The 14,797-nt window shown below is 38.2% G+C and overlaps 1 protein-coding gene across 1 annotated transcript in view; it reads right to left on the reverse strand.

Annotated features, from left to right (window-relative positions):
• PKD2 (polycystin 2, transient receptor potential cation channel) overlaps window positions 1-14,797 on the reverse strand; it is a 53,278-nt gene that overhangs the window by 25,692 nt on the left and 12,789 nt on the right. The window contains exons 3-5 of the mRNA XM_036763450.1: window positions 9,296-9,429; window positions 2,799-3,049; window positions 975-1,199 (exon numbers count right to left, since the gene is read on the reverse strand). Coding sequence (XP_036619345.1) covers window positions 975-1,199; window positions 2,799-3,049; window positions 9,296-9,429 — 610 coding nt within the window. The remainder of the gene's footprint in view (window positions 1-974; window positions 1,200-2,798; window positions 3,050-9,295; window positions 9,430-14,797) is intronic.

Genomic DNA, 14,797 nt, shown 5'->3' on the forward strand with positions numbered 1-14,797 from the left:
TTGATCATTGCCTTCTCAGGCAGCCTCAGCCTCGAGGAATTCCTTACAACTCTTAAGGCAGTTGACAGAAATATCTGCTTCTAGACTTAATACATCCCCCCTTGCACCATCTATGATTAGAAATAACTGTAGGCATGTATGACCTCTCATTTTTGTCTGTAATTTAACTGTCTGTGCAAAAAGTTAGTTTTTTGATCCTTTAGGTGATGGAATATCTGGTTGTTACCCCTCTGTTATATCTCTGTATAGAATAATCATAATATCCTAAAGATAATCTAGTCAATCCTTCATTTCACAGATGAGGAAACCAAAAACTAGCAAAGTTAAGTGACAAGCATTTGCATTAAGTTGACAGTGGGCAAGTCGGAGCACCTTGTCTTGCTTTTAATGAGGATTATCTTTATCCAAAGTTGACCTGTCCTCTGAAATACAGAAGCTGAGAAATGCATTTAGCCCACCTTTAGTCTATACTTAGCATGAGTTGTGACCTTGGTTATTTACAGAATATTTAATACAATCCCCGACCCCACTAGAGTTCACATGTTAAATGGAACAGATACCAGCAGAAGATGGCAAACTTAGGAAAAGCATTGACTAAAGGTCAGGGTCATGAGACATGACTATGGCACAGAGATGACCAATTCTCTTAAATCACAGATGGTAGAAAAACATAGCTTTTTCTCCCAGGGGAATTACATTAGATAAGGACTCCTACTCTAAAGTTCTATGATTTAATACTTTTAATCCACATACCCCAAAAAACACTCAGTATACCCTGAAACAATTCTACCCTTTCTTTTCTTTATCAGTACAACCCATTCTTTGCTGTCCATTTTGAATCTTATGACCCTTATTTAATGAAATACAATGTACATTTTTAAGTTGTGAATACTCCAAGACTGCATCATCACCTACATTCACACACAAAACATAAGCAAACCAAGATTTACAATATGATCACAAAAAATACATACCTGACCACACAAAAGAGATTGATGTTGGCATTGTATACTGAGAAGTCAATAAAAGTTGCCCTGGTCCCTCTGTCTAACCAAATGTTTTTCTTTAGAATAGCAATCTGTGCTGCGGTTTCCTCTCTGGTTTTTGACAGGTCCAGATAATAGCCAGCCCCACTGTAGGTAGCAATCAATCCCCAGTGACTACTCCCATTTAAGTCTTTTTCATTTGTGTATGTCCAACTAAGTAAAAAAACAAACAAACATCACAGTCACCACTTTTAGCAACTATAAAGATGGACAGGAAACTATGTAATAAATCAGGGTCAGTGACAAGAGTACCCAAGAGAGCTTAAGCTCCAAACAGAGACAAGATCAGGAAGTAATATTTGCTATAAATGGATACTTAACAACAGTTGAACATACAAAATTAGTGTTCTCTAGAAGTTTTCCAGAAGTAACCCATCCTACAATATTATTTGAAGATAACTTACTGATGAAATTTACAGGTCAGGAAACAGTCATCCTAAAATGTAATCAATATAAGATAAGCTAAGATAGGTCAACTCATTTTCTTCTAATTTGATCTATGCAGAATACTGTTCATAATAATGTTCATTCAGAACCTGTGATTCGCAACTGTCACTCACTGTACCACATTGTAACTAGCACATGCTTCTCTCTAGCATTTCTTACAGCACAGTGATATTCCATTACATAGATGTACCACAATTTCCTTAGCCATTCCCCAATCGATGGATCACTATTTTGTTTCCAATCCTTAGCTATCATAAAAAGTTCTAGTACAAATATTTTGGTATATGTGGGGACTTCCTTCTTATTGAGTGCATTCTTGAGGTATAAGCCCAATAATGGAGTCTCTGATTCAAAGGAAATGGACATTTTAGTCACTTCTCTGGTTGACTTCTCAAATATGCTTTGCCTTTTGGTGTATATATATTTAATAATGATATTAATTGTTTATGGTAATTTTAGCAAAATCTAGTTTTTCTGTTTATCCTTTTTATTAGGGTTATATTTGCTGTTGCTTTGTCTGAGAATATGATTATTGCCTCTGCTTTTTTTGTTTTTTACTTTAAAGCATAATAGATTCTGCCCCTTATTTTAACTGTATTCATCTTTCTGCTTCAAATTTTATTTATAAACAACATATTGTTATATTCTGGTTTCTAATCCATTCTGCTCTCTTCTATTTCATGGGTGAGTTCATTCCATTCATATTCACAATTATGATAGCCAATTGTGAATTTCTTTCCATCTTACATTTTTTTCTACCTCTCCTCCCTCTATCTCTCTAAGTCCCCCTGGACTCACAGTGAATTTTTCTTGGATTTCCCAATTAGAATTCTGTCTGGTGTTTTCTACATCTTTGTGGAGGAGTTTTGTTGGGAGAGCTAGGCTCTACTTGTTCCCATTGCTCTGCCATCTTGACTCTGCCCCTACATGATAGTATTTAAAAAGCTGTCACACAAAAGAGTTCTTCTACTTGGCCCAAAAGGGCAGAGCTAAGAGTGATATGTAGATGTATCAAAGAGGCAAAGTTGGGCCTGACACAAGTGCAATGGAACACCTGACCATTTGTCTGTTATACTTTAGGGAAGATTCTTTGGCCATTCCTAACAATTTCAAAATTCTATGATCCAGAGACTGAAAGGGCAACATACAAATTAAACTCATGTGTTCTGAAAAAGGTAAGAGTCTGTTTGGCAAAGTCTAGGTTTACAAGCACTGGAAAATTCCTGACAACATTTTCTATTTGCTAAAGAATGAATGGAAGCACAGGAGAGAAAGCATGAATGCCCAGGAGGAAGAAATACACACGCTGTTCCATGCTGGAGGCCAAATGGAGCCTTTTCTTCATTGCTGACAGAATAGACATCATAACACTCTTTAATCTCCTCTCTCAAGTCCGGGGGGATAGAGCAAGACCCATTTCTGACTTTCAGTTGCCGTATTCGGGGCACACCCAAGAGCAGGTTCTCATAGTAAATGAAACTCCGGTTTTCAGCTACCATTCTGTTGTTGTACCACATCTCCCAATAGAGACCATCCAGCAAAGAGCCCTCCGTGAACTGAAAGGAGAAGAAAAGTTCTGAAAAGTCAAAATATCCGTGAACACCTTTCCTGTTGACAAAAATTTCCATGTGGCCACCAGTGTCCACCTCCCTAATATAATTAGAGCTCCCAGGGACCAGAGGGGCACTGAAATAAATCTATTGTCATAATTATCTCCCCATTATTTCTGGTTCTTGTCAGGGTAGATCTGCCTTGTGTTCCTTATTCTTATCCCAGACAGTTATGGTTCTGATAGTTTGCCCCAGGGGAATAATAAGTAAGACTTGTTTATTTGAGTCTCCTGGTTATACATGTCATTTTGTTACATACAACAGTACTTTTCAATGTGGGGCAGTTAATATGTGTAGGGGATAGAGCACTGGACATTAACAAAAGTCCATATAATCTAATCTATGACTTTTCCTGTAGCAATGTATGGCTGTGAGAGTTGGGACTCTAAGGAAAGCCACATCGGTAGAACTGACACTGTCAAACTGTGGTGCTGGAGAAGACTTTTGAGAGGAAATCAAATCAGTCAATGTTTAAAGAAATTAATTCAGACTATTCACAGGTCAAATACTGAAGCTGAAGATTAAATATTTTGCCACATAGTGAGAAGACAGGACTCAATGGAAAAGACTCTGATGTTGGGAAAGATTGAAGACAAAAAGAAAAGGGGATGGCAGAGGAGGAGATGGATAGAGAGTGTCATGGAAACAACAAACATGAACTTGGACAGATTTTGAGAGATGGTGGAGGGCAGAAGGGCCTGGCATGCTATGGCATGGGGTCACAAAGAGTCAGACACAACTGAACTGTAATACTTTTCAAAGTATGTATGCTGCAGACTACCTCTCATATAATTTGTACATAGGTGATCAATAATAATTTCCTAGTGTTAAGGGAATGTCCTGAGAGATCTCCCCTCCTTGCCCACAACCTGCCTATTTCCAATTAATTAGGATATAAAGAATAGAATTTCGCAAAGTAAGACCCCACTGGCATATACAAAGGATATGATCTTTTTTGACAGCTACACAATTTTGATTCAGCTGCAAATCCTTATGTACACTGGGACCACTCTTCCTAGTGCCAGTGCCCAGGTCCTTGTTCCTCATGCCCTTGTTAGGATTTGAATCCCAAAAGCTAGATTTCCAAACCTCATTCCTGGGTTTGGGAGAATAGGCAGGGGGATTTCCACCCGACTCTCCTAAGACTCAACCCAGACCAAATATTTCATTTCAAGCACATATCTTGCTTACTGAGCACATATCTTACATACCAAGAACATTACCTTTTCCCCTTATATTTCCCTATCACTCAGTTTTTGACTCCTTTAATGGAGGTTCTACCGAAGGTTGGATCTTAAAGCTCTCTCAGCCTCTTCTCAAGTTGGGGAAATCACTTTTTACTGGCCTTAATTCCTGCCCCACATGAGTTCTGGGGGTACAGACCTGGCTCCTGATGGAGGCCAATCTCCTTTCCTTCAGGCCTGATGCACCACCCCTCCCTCACCCCCTCACTCATTGGTCCAATGCCCCAGGTTCCCTCTGAGCCCTGCTTTCCCAGGCAAAGCAGGTGTCTGCTTTACTATGTCTCCTCCAGCCAAGTTAATAATGAGGGGCAGAATTGAGATCTATTGCTTTGTTGCCACAGAATCATGGGGTGTGAGTATGAATAGTGGACTAATGACAGACAATACAGCATCAGGAAAGGAATTTCTGAGTGGATCCCAGAGTACAAGTCTCAAGGCTAACAGAGTAACGAGACAAAAGTTTGACCTTTAGGCAACTGTCGCAGAATACATGAAGGGTGAAGTTACACGGGTATGTTAGGCAAAAGAGTTTAGACTCACAGGCATGGGAGAGTTAGTTAACTATGCCAGCTTGATTATGTCTTAGAATTAAAATCAATTTCCAAGTTTACACCTCATTAGGTTTCTTAGTGTCTTAACCTTTCCTCTGAGGTTTGACAAAGTATTAAAAAACTATTTAGTCCTCCATCTTCCTCTCTAACCTCTCTCTAACCACATTCTTTTTGCCACCTCAAATTTAATTCATATTTTTGCCTATTGTCTCCTTCTGACCTCAGTTAAGAGATATTACTGATTTCATTATGTAAAGTGATTATCTCTTTTTGATTTGAATAATTTTATTAATAGGGTAAGAATGGCTCACTTAGAGTAAAGATGGAAGAATAATCTTGTTTTCCAGCATTTGATTTGCATATGACAAATATGAGGTCTTTAAGACTGACAGCTGGAAACCCTAATGCTGTTTAGGGACTAGGGAACAAATAAATATTGCACAGTGGTGACTTGGCTAGAAGAAATGTTCGCTTTTTGTTTGTCACCATGAAAAAGAGGGGAATAATTTCATACTAGAGACTCTAGTGCAGGAGGGTTGACCAGGACCAGACCTCCTACAGTCATAAGAGACCTCAGAACTGGGTCTTCTCTGAGAAGAATCCTCAGAAGTGGGACCAGGGAAGGACTCTGGGATGGTTCTAGGAACAGACCTTGGAGTCTACATTGCTACTTCCTATTTATAAGAAAATGCCTTCTCAGCAAAACAATGATCCAAGACAATCCCCAAAGGACTAATGATGAAACATGCCATTTGTCTCCAGAGAAAGAACTGATACTGATTGAACACAGACGAAAGCATGCCATTTTCCACTTTCTTTCTTCCATTTTTTCCCTTTTATTTGAGTCTTCTCATACAAAATGACTGATATGGAAATGTTTTACATAGTTGCACGTGTATAACCTATATCTCATTGCTTACCATCTCAGGGATGGGGGAGGCAAGGGAGAAAGAGTTTGGAACTAAAAACTTTAAATAAAAATGTTTAAAAATTGGAGGAAAAAGCAGTAGAAGCTAAACTAGTGGTGAACTAGTGGTAGCTAAGTGGATAGAGTGCTGGATCTGGAGTCAAGAAGACCTGAGTTCAAATCTGGCCTCAACCACTTACTAGCTGTGTGACGCTGGGTAAGTCACTGTGCCTGCCTCAGTTTCCTCATCTTTAAAATGGAGATAATAATAGCACCCACTTCTTGGAGCTGTTGTGAGGATAAAATGAAATAATACTTGTAAAGTGCTTTGCAAATCTTAAAAAATTATATAAATGCTACCTTTTTTATTTACTTATTTACTCATTCATTCACTCATTCATTCATAAATTACTAAGTGCCAGGCATGGTGCTAAAAGCTGTGGATTAAAAAAAGACAGTTATAGACCCTGACCTCAAGATGATCATATTTGAATGGGGGAGAAAACACTAGACATATACAAGATACATCCAGTATATATCAAAGGTGAGGAAAAGGCAGCTGGGGGAATGGGGAAAGGCTTCTTGAAGAATGAGGATTCAGACTGAGTCTTGTAGATTTTCCCTTGCTTACTGTTTTATCATATGTATGTCATCCGCTTTCATATCTCCAATTTCTACATAGATGACTTGTACATTTTAATTTCTAGCTCTGAAATCACTTTCCCCACAATCAGCTCTCTCCCTTTGGATTTCCCTGTTCTTATCAACAATACTATTCAATTCAATGCATGTTAATTTCTTCAAACACTGGTTTATATAAATGAAGATTATAATCTGTCAACTTTTCTGCCTGTGTTTCCAGCAGTTTCCAAACTCTGTCATTTTCTAGTTTATCAAAACCAGGCTTTCCTTCCAATATTTGTAATAATCTGCATTTGAGAGGGAAAACTTTCAAAATTACCATTAGTACTATTTGTACAATGTGGCAAAATATGCTTCCACATCCACAAGCAAATGTTGATTGCAGTAATTTGTTGTCAAGCATAGTGAATGTTTTTGATTGTGTCTTTGATGTTATAATTTTTTTTCCAGAAGTCAGTTAAAGAAATTAAATAGATACCTCTAATTTTAGCAATTGCTTGTTTAAAAGTTTTCCTAAAGTAGTAGAACTTTGTTGCAATGGATCCTTAGTCTATGGACTGCAATAAAGATGCTGTGTTTTGTGGCAAAAAACCAAATTTCATTCTCACTAAGTGAATATACATGTAGTTGGGTGACTAAAATCAGTAATAATTTAAGTGCATGTCCTTGTAGTATTTTTTAACAGCTGGGCTAAAATAAAACTTAAAAAACTGTTTAAAAACCATTCAAAACCAGCTTTAGTCACACTTGCTTTCTTATCTGACCATCAAAGGAAAGAATGATCAACATAGTCTCTCCGAGTTCAAGGATTTTCAAGGGTGACAAAACAAGTGCTGGTTTAAATCTGAAATCCTATTCGTCATTACATCCCAATAGGAGTATTAGGCGTATTCAAAACTTTAAATCCATGTTGAGTATTTTCTTTCTGAGAAATGTAAGTTCTAGAAGACATCTTTTTCCAGAATAAGCCTGTTTCAGCCACATTAAAAATTTATTGATCAATCTATCCACCTTCCTCAGTTATTTTCTTCAAAACACCAGGATATTTAGCATCTGTGTCTTCAACTGCACTGGTCATTTGTCCAGGAATTTTAATATTATGTCACTGAATTAAATGTTTCAAGTGATGAAGCCAGCCAATGCTTGCAGGAACAGCTTCATCTTCCACTGTGTTTCCACTGCCTGAAATAAACTTGAAGCTTTTTTCTGAATGACTGCTCTGCTAAAAGAACTGCATTTCTGATTGCCATCTTTAATCCAAACAGCTAAAATACACTCCATTTCTCACACTGTGACACTATATTCCTTGTAGTTGTTTTCAAATCACAAAAAGCTGGTGAGATTTTGGCTTTTAAAAAAATTATATTCTTTTCCCCCCAATTACATGTAAAAGTTTTTAACATTTGTTTTTTTTTAATATTGAGTTCCAAATTCTCTCTCTCTTTTCCCTTTTTCTTTAAAAAAAAGTTTGTTTACATGTTTTACAATATTCCATGTCATATATTCAGGCCTTCCAACATTTCATCCTATTTTAGGGTTATTGTGTCATTCAATTACATCAAATTTTTGTTTAATATAATAACAAGCCTCTTTTTTTGCATTGGCTGTGTTTCCATCTGAAGCATTCCTCCTTCTGTCCATTTTTTAAAAAAGGAGTCTTGTTTTAAAAAATTAATATAACTGTTGGTAATATGGTTTGTAGCAGTATATCCCATCTACATGTGACAACAGACAAATGCAGACTGATGATACAGTGGCATGTTAAAACCCTCATCTAATTCACACGTTTCATTCACTGAATATTGCCTTACATTAAATGTGATCTGGTATCATTTTATTATCTACACTAAATCTAATTTTGCATTATTTGAAACTCACACTAATTACAATCCAGCCATATATTATTCCAATTTTCAAACAGAAAAGACAACAGCATCTACCAACTATATACAATAAGCCTGGCTTTTGTTCCTGGAAAAATTCTAGACAATGTTTTTTAAGGGATAGTATGTGAGCAGCTAGTAAAGAAAACAATGACCACAAACAGCCAGCATGGCTACAAGAAAAACTTCAAAAGGACACGCCAGACTAATTTCATTTTCTTTTGCACAGGGTTACCAGACTGTTAGGGGAAGGTAAGTGGTGCAAGTGAACAGAGAGCTGGCCCTGGAGTCAGGAGGACCTGAGTTCATATATGGCCTCAGACACTTACAACTTACAACTGTGTGTGACCCTGGACAAGTCATTTAACCCTCTTTGCCTCAGTTTCCTCATGGGTAAAATGAGCCGGAGAAGGAAATAGCAAACCACTCCAGCATCTCTGCCAAGAAAATCCCAAATGAGATCATGGAGAGTGGGACAGGACTGAAAAGACAACTGAATAACAGCACTAGACAGCTAGACTGGTGGTCTACTACACTTGGGTTAGAACAAATCCACGGGATCAACATGGGAGAAGTCAAGACGATCCTGGGGTTTTCATGAATATGGGCAAACAGAGCGACACAGCAGAAAGACTCTTGTTTGATGTCAGGATGCACTGGGAGGCTAAAAAACAAAACAAGGGAGTTTCATGGGATCGTAGAAGGGTCATTGAGTTTAGCTTCCTCATTTTAAAGATAAAGAAACTGAGGCCCAGAAAGGTTAAAAGACTTGCTCAGTGTCGTGTGGACCCGAGGCCAGCTCCCGGGCAGAGCTGAGACTGAACACTGGTCCTCTGACTCCACATCGAGGCTCTTTCCACCTCGCCACCTGCCTCAATGAGGACAGCTACCCTGGAGAGTCGGGTAACCGGACTGATGAAGACAAACGACGCTTTTCAGTGATCAAGAGAATTATTTTCTAATACCTTCCAGAAGTCCTCCATTGTGGAGAGTGTCTTGAAATTCGTTTTCTCCATTTTAGACACAGGTGTTTCTAAAAAAAGCTGCGACATGACCCTGGTGTAGTAGTACATGCTGGAGCTCACCATCCCATAGGTCACTGTGAGACACAAAAGGAAATGGTATCATGAATAAACAAGTAAATACAGTCAACCCCCTCAGTTCGTTATGTACCTCGTGGATATCCTGAAAGACTGTCATCCCATACTTTTAGGTTGCTTACAAAAAATAAATCAACACAATCAGACAGTGTTCTCTCACTGCCTGATTCATTACCCAACAACCATTTATTAAAGCAAATCATTATGTGCAAATAATCTGGCTGGCAGAAACAAAGATAATGAAGACACGGCCTGCTTGTGGTTGATGTGACCACCCTCAAAGTCACTTAAATCATCTCTAGCAGCTGTTTCACAAGCACATGGCTTGCTTGCCTACTGAGAGTATTAAACTCCCCAAGGACAAGATTCATGCTTTATACATCACTTCACTCAACCTCCAATACAAACTCAGTGCCTGATAGCCAGAGGAAGCCAGAGGAATATAGGAATATATATGTGTTTATATATATATATATATATATGTGTGTGTGTGTGTGTGTGTGTATATATTATATACATACACATATGTATATGTATATATTTTTGACATAAATAACATTTAAGTCCCTTGAGGACAGACATTGCTTTCCTTTTTAATCTTTGTATCACCAGCATTTAGTGCTTGCCACATAGTTAATAATAATAAGTCCTTATTTATTGCTTGATTGACTTGAAGGGAACCTTAATACATTAAGAAATGATTATCCCAAAGCCAAAGGATTTAAAATTGAAAAGGGACATAGGACCATAAGGGACCTTAAAAGGCATTTAGTCCATCCATTTTATTTTACAGATGAGGAAACTGAAAACCAAAAAGGCAAGTGATTTGTATAAGGTCACAGAGCTAGAAAGTGATAGAGTCAGGCTTCAAACCTAGATCCTTGACTCTAAATCCAGTGCTGGTATATCATGCTGGTGGTTCAGACACCAGCTAAGTCTGATGCCCTTATTTTATGATGCTGAAGTACAGCTAAATGATTTGCCCAAGGTCACAAACGTAACAAATGTCAGAGAGGATCTGGGTCAGAATTTTGGCTGACTCCAAATCCTGTGCTTCTTCCACTTCCACTATCCCCTACTAAGGGTACAGGATAATACACAGCAAAATACCCCAGCTATGCAGATATAGCGTTAATCAAAACATATCAAGTCACACCCTCCAACTTATCTTTCCATTTCCCCATTGTCTCTGCCAGATAAGATACAGTTCACATCTTCTAAATTACTTTGAATTTGAGATCTAGAATTAGAATCTCCTAAAGAAAGGTCACTACAGCACAAATAAGGCAGGCAGCGATCCAGGGGGTGACAGACCTACTCTACACCAACTGCTTAGTGACTGTACGAGACAAGTAGTATCTGGCATCAGTATAAAAACAAGAGTTTACCAAACAGAAGGAGCCATTTGACCATTTCCCCTTTCAAACCTTCAAAGGAGCCTAACATTTTCAGGTTTACACTTTGGCTTTACAGTTGGTGCTCAATCATTATTCAGATTATTCATTGTTCAGGGTTTGAGCTATCTGAAAAGTTCATCATACACAATCACTTAACTAGTTGCCATGTTCTCTAGACAGTAATAAAAACTCTTCACATCAGTTCCCAAGTCAAAATGAAGATTCTTCATAGACATCTGTGACATTCACATCACGCTGTACAGTCACACTAGCTTCTCCATGTTCCCCAAGGACCGACTCATGACAACTTGAAGAGAGGACACCAAGTCTCTCCTCCATTAAGGAATGAAATAGGAGGAATTCAGCTTGCAATCGCTTCCAATAGCATTGTTTGGGAAAGATCACATATCAAAATATCCACCGGACTGGAAATAATAAGCAGTTTTCAGTTAGAGCTATATTGGCCAATAATGAGAATGAATGACAATGAGGGGAAGGAATTTAAAGACGCTCTCATTACCACTGCATCATATTAAGGTGAGATCCTCCCTGTGTCCGGTGAACGTGCTGTGACAACAAGCAGCTCTGAGTCTGCAGTCATGCTGTTGTCTTTGCCATAGACGATCTTTGATATCAAGGAAAAGGCTACCATGTTGGAGCTCCATCATCTCTTCCTTTTGGTTGTCTTCTATGATATCAACAGGAGCAAGTTCATCAGCCAAATCCTTCATTAAGAGAGGGCCAGCACATGGTACCTGCCATGCCAAATGCACCCAACATCAAAGCAATGATCTCATGATGAGGAATCTTCTCCTTTATTCATTCAAATCCATCAGATCCTTGACAATTCCCACCTTGACCCTGAAGAGAACTCAAGTTTAAGTGGCTGGTCAGGCTGTGAGGGGCTTTGAGATGTGAAACTACTGCTCTGGGACTGATATCTAGAAGGAGAAGTTATCTCACTCTAACTCTTTCATTTGTACAGATGGGGAAACTAAGGCCCACAGAGTTTAAGGACCTTTCTCACAGCTTGCTGTTCATTCAGGTAGCCGTGTCCAACTCTGTGACCCCCATGGACCTGGTCCGAGGGGTTTTCTTGGCAAAGATACTGGAGTGGTTTGCCATTTCCTTTTCCATTGTGTCCCCATTTTACAGATGAGAAACTAAGGAAAACAGAGGTTAAGTGACTTGCCCAGGGTCACACAGTTAGCAAGTGTCTGAAGCTGGATTTGAACTCAGGTCTTCCTGACAACAGGCCCAGTACTCTATCCACTGCACCACCTAGCTGCCCAAAGAAAGTGGCCTAGCCAGCAGCTAATCAAGGATTAGAACCCGGGTTCTATTCTGACTCTCAGTCCAATGTTCTTTCCATGGTGCCTTGCTGACATATGAGGTCATAAGCTTCAGAACGCAGATTCCTTTTCTGTTTGGCTTGTATTGCAAAGCAACTAACACTACAGCAGGTATCCTTTCATTTAATGAATAATAATTGAAGGTAATCAAAAAGGTCAGAGTGTAGGAAGATAGGAAAGATCCCAAAATAAGGAAAGTAGAGAAGAAAAGATACAATCTAAAGAAAAAAAGGATTTTAACTAGAAGAAAGGAATTAACGGATTTAAAACAGAGGGTGAACAGTGGGTTTTATGAAAAGAAAAACTTCACTAAGCAGGCAATCTGGGCTACAAAAGAGGAGGAGTCTCTGAAAATGCCTTCCACCATAACTCACCATGACCATACCCTTACTGACCTCTACTGTCCACACTAATAAAGGATCCTCACAGGTAAAGCAGACGTATTAGCCCTCGGTTATAAGAGAGGCAGAAAGTACAGCAGGAGTAGAAGGCTGCCAATGTGCAGATGATCCTTCAGCTGATGTTTAGCGGCGTGAAAGGAAGGAAAGATGTGGTTATAAAGCACCTACTAAGAGCCACCAGGCGCTGTGCGAAACCTTTTACAAATTATGTCATTCGATCTTCACAATGACCCTGAGAGGCAGGTGCTATTATTTTTATCCCCATTTCACAGTTGAGTAAACTGAAGCAGGCAAAGGTAAAATGAGTTGCCCAGGGTCACACATCTACTAAGTGTCTGAACTAATGTAAAAAATAACCATTGGTGAAGAATAATATACTTCTGAGGCTAAATAATGTTTTATATTTCATATGTAAAGATTGTGCTATGATCCACTATTAGTATGGGAAATAATTTGAGGTACTTTTCCAATAGTGGAAATGGATCTTTTCCCCTCTATTTCATAGGTTGATAAAAGAAACTGGATAAAAGTGAAGACCTTGAGTTGATTATGGCCATTTCCTACTCAGGTTTACCCAATATAAAGCAGCTGCCACAATGAACAGGCTTAAAAAACCCAGAAAGCAGCTCAGCTAGCAAATATTGGCACAGCAACCAAAGGCAATGCAAATTTATATTTTAAATTTATTTACAAAATATTAAGGTGAAGAATGGAAGAATATTATAAGCAGTATTGCCTCACAAAATGATGAAAAGCAGTAGGGCGAAAATGAGTCTGCAGAAAGCTTGCCAAATCATCCAAGATGAAATGAGAAGGGGAAAAAAATGGAAAATTCAATTCAGTTAAACAAATATTTTTAAGCACTCAATATGTCTAAGGCACTGGGGATATAAAAACAAAACAAAAATGAAATCGCCCATCTTCAGTTACATTTTGCTGGGAGGAGGTGAAAGGAAGAATAACATGTGGAAAAGTTAAAACAGAATAAACACACAGGAGAGACCTAAATAACGGAAGAAATATTAATTGTTCAGGGGTAAATAGAGCCAATGTAACACAAAAGGCCATATAATTAAAATTAATTTACTTACTCAGTGTCATACCAATTGAACTACTGAAAGATCTAGTTAGAAAAAAATAATAATGAAATTCATCTGGAGAACAAAAGGTCAAGAATCTCAAAGGAAATAATGAAAAAGAGTGGGAAGGACTATGCTACAATGAAGAATTATTGAAACAATCTGGTACTGGTTAAAAAAAAATTGGTGAAAATCAGCTGAACACTATAAAAATGTGCATACCTTTTGACCCAGCAAGACCACTTCTAGGGCTGTATCCCAAAGAGATCACACAACTGGGAAAGGGACCCGTATGTACAAACATATTTATAGCAGCTCTTTTTGTGGTGACAAAGAATTGGAAATCAAGGGGATGCCCATCAATTGGGGAATGGCTGAACAAGTTGTGGTACATGAATGTAATGGAATGCTATTGTGCTATAAGAAAATGAGGAGCAGATGGACTTCATTATAATCTGGAAAGATTTATATGAACTGATGCTGAGTGAGGGAAGCAGAACCAGGAGAACATTGTACACAACTGCAGACACATTGCTTCTGTGATAACTAATTTTGATAGACTTGGCTCTTCTCAACAATGTAAGGTTCTAAGAGAGCTACAAAAGACTCATGATGGAAAAGGCTATCCACATCCAGACAAAGAATTACAGAATCTGAATGCAAATTGAAGCAAACTACTTGTTCTTTTTTTATTTTATTTAATTTTTGGTTTTGTTACATCTTTCTCATGGTTCATTTCATCGGTTTTATTTCTTCTTTACAACTTGATTATTGGGAAAACAAGTTTAATGTGAAGGTATATGTAGAACCTATATCAGATTACATGCCATTGAGGTGGGAGGGGGGAGGAGAGAGAGGGAGAGAAAATTTGGAACTCAAAAACTTGTGGAACTGAGTGTTGTAAACTAAAAAAAAATCAATCAATAAAAAAGAAAAGAAAAGAAAAGAAAATCAGCTGAACAGTTGATACACAATATGCTGAAGGAAGAGAACATAAGCCTCATTTTAGATAAATCCAGATACCAGGACACAATTATTTGACAAAAACTGCTGGGAAAAATGAAAAGCAGTCTGGCAAAAAATTTGATATAGATCAACATCTCACATCATATACCAAGATAAACTTCAAATGGACACA

The sequence above is a fragment of the Trichosurus vulpecula genome, chromosome 6 (genome assembly GCF_011100635.1).
Source record: "Trichosurus vulpecula isolate mTriVul1 chromosome 6, mTriVul1.pri, whole genome shotgun sequence".
NCBI classification, from domain to species: Eukaryota; Metazoa; Chordata; class Mammalia; order Diprotodontia; family Phalangeridae; genus Trichosurus; species Trichosurus vulpecula.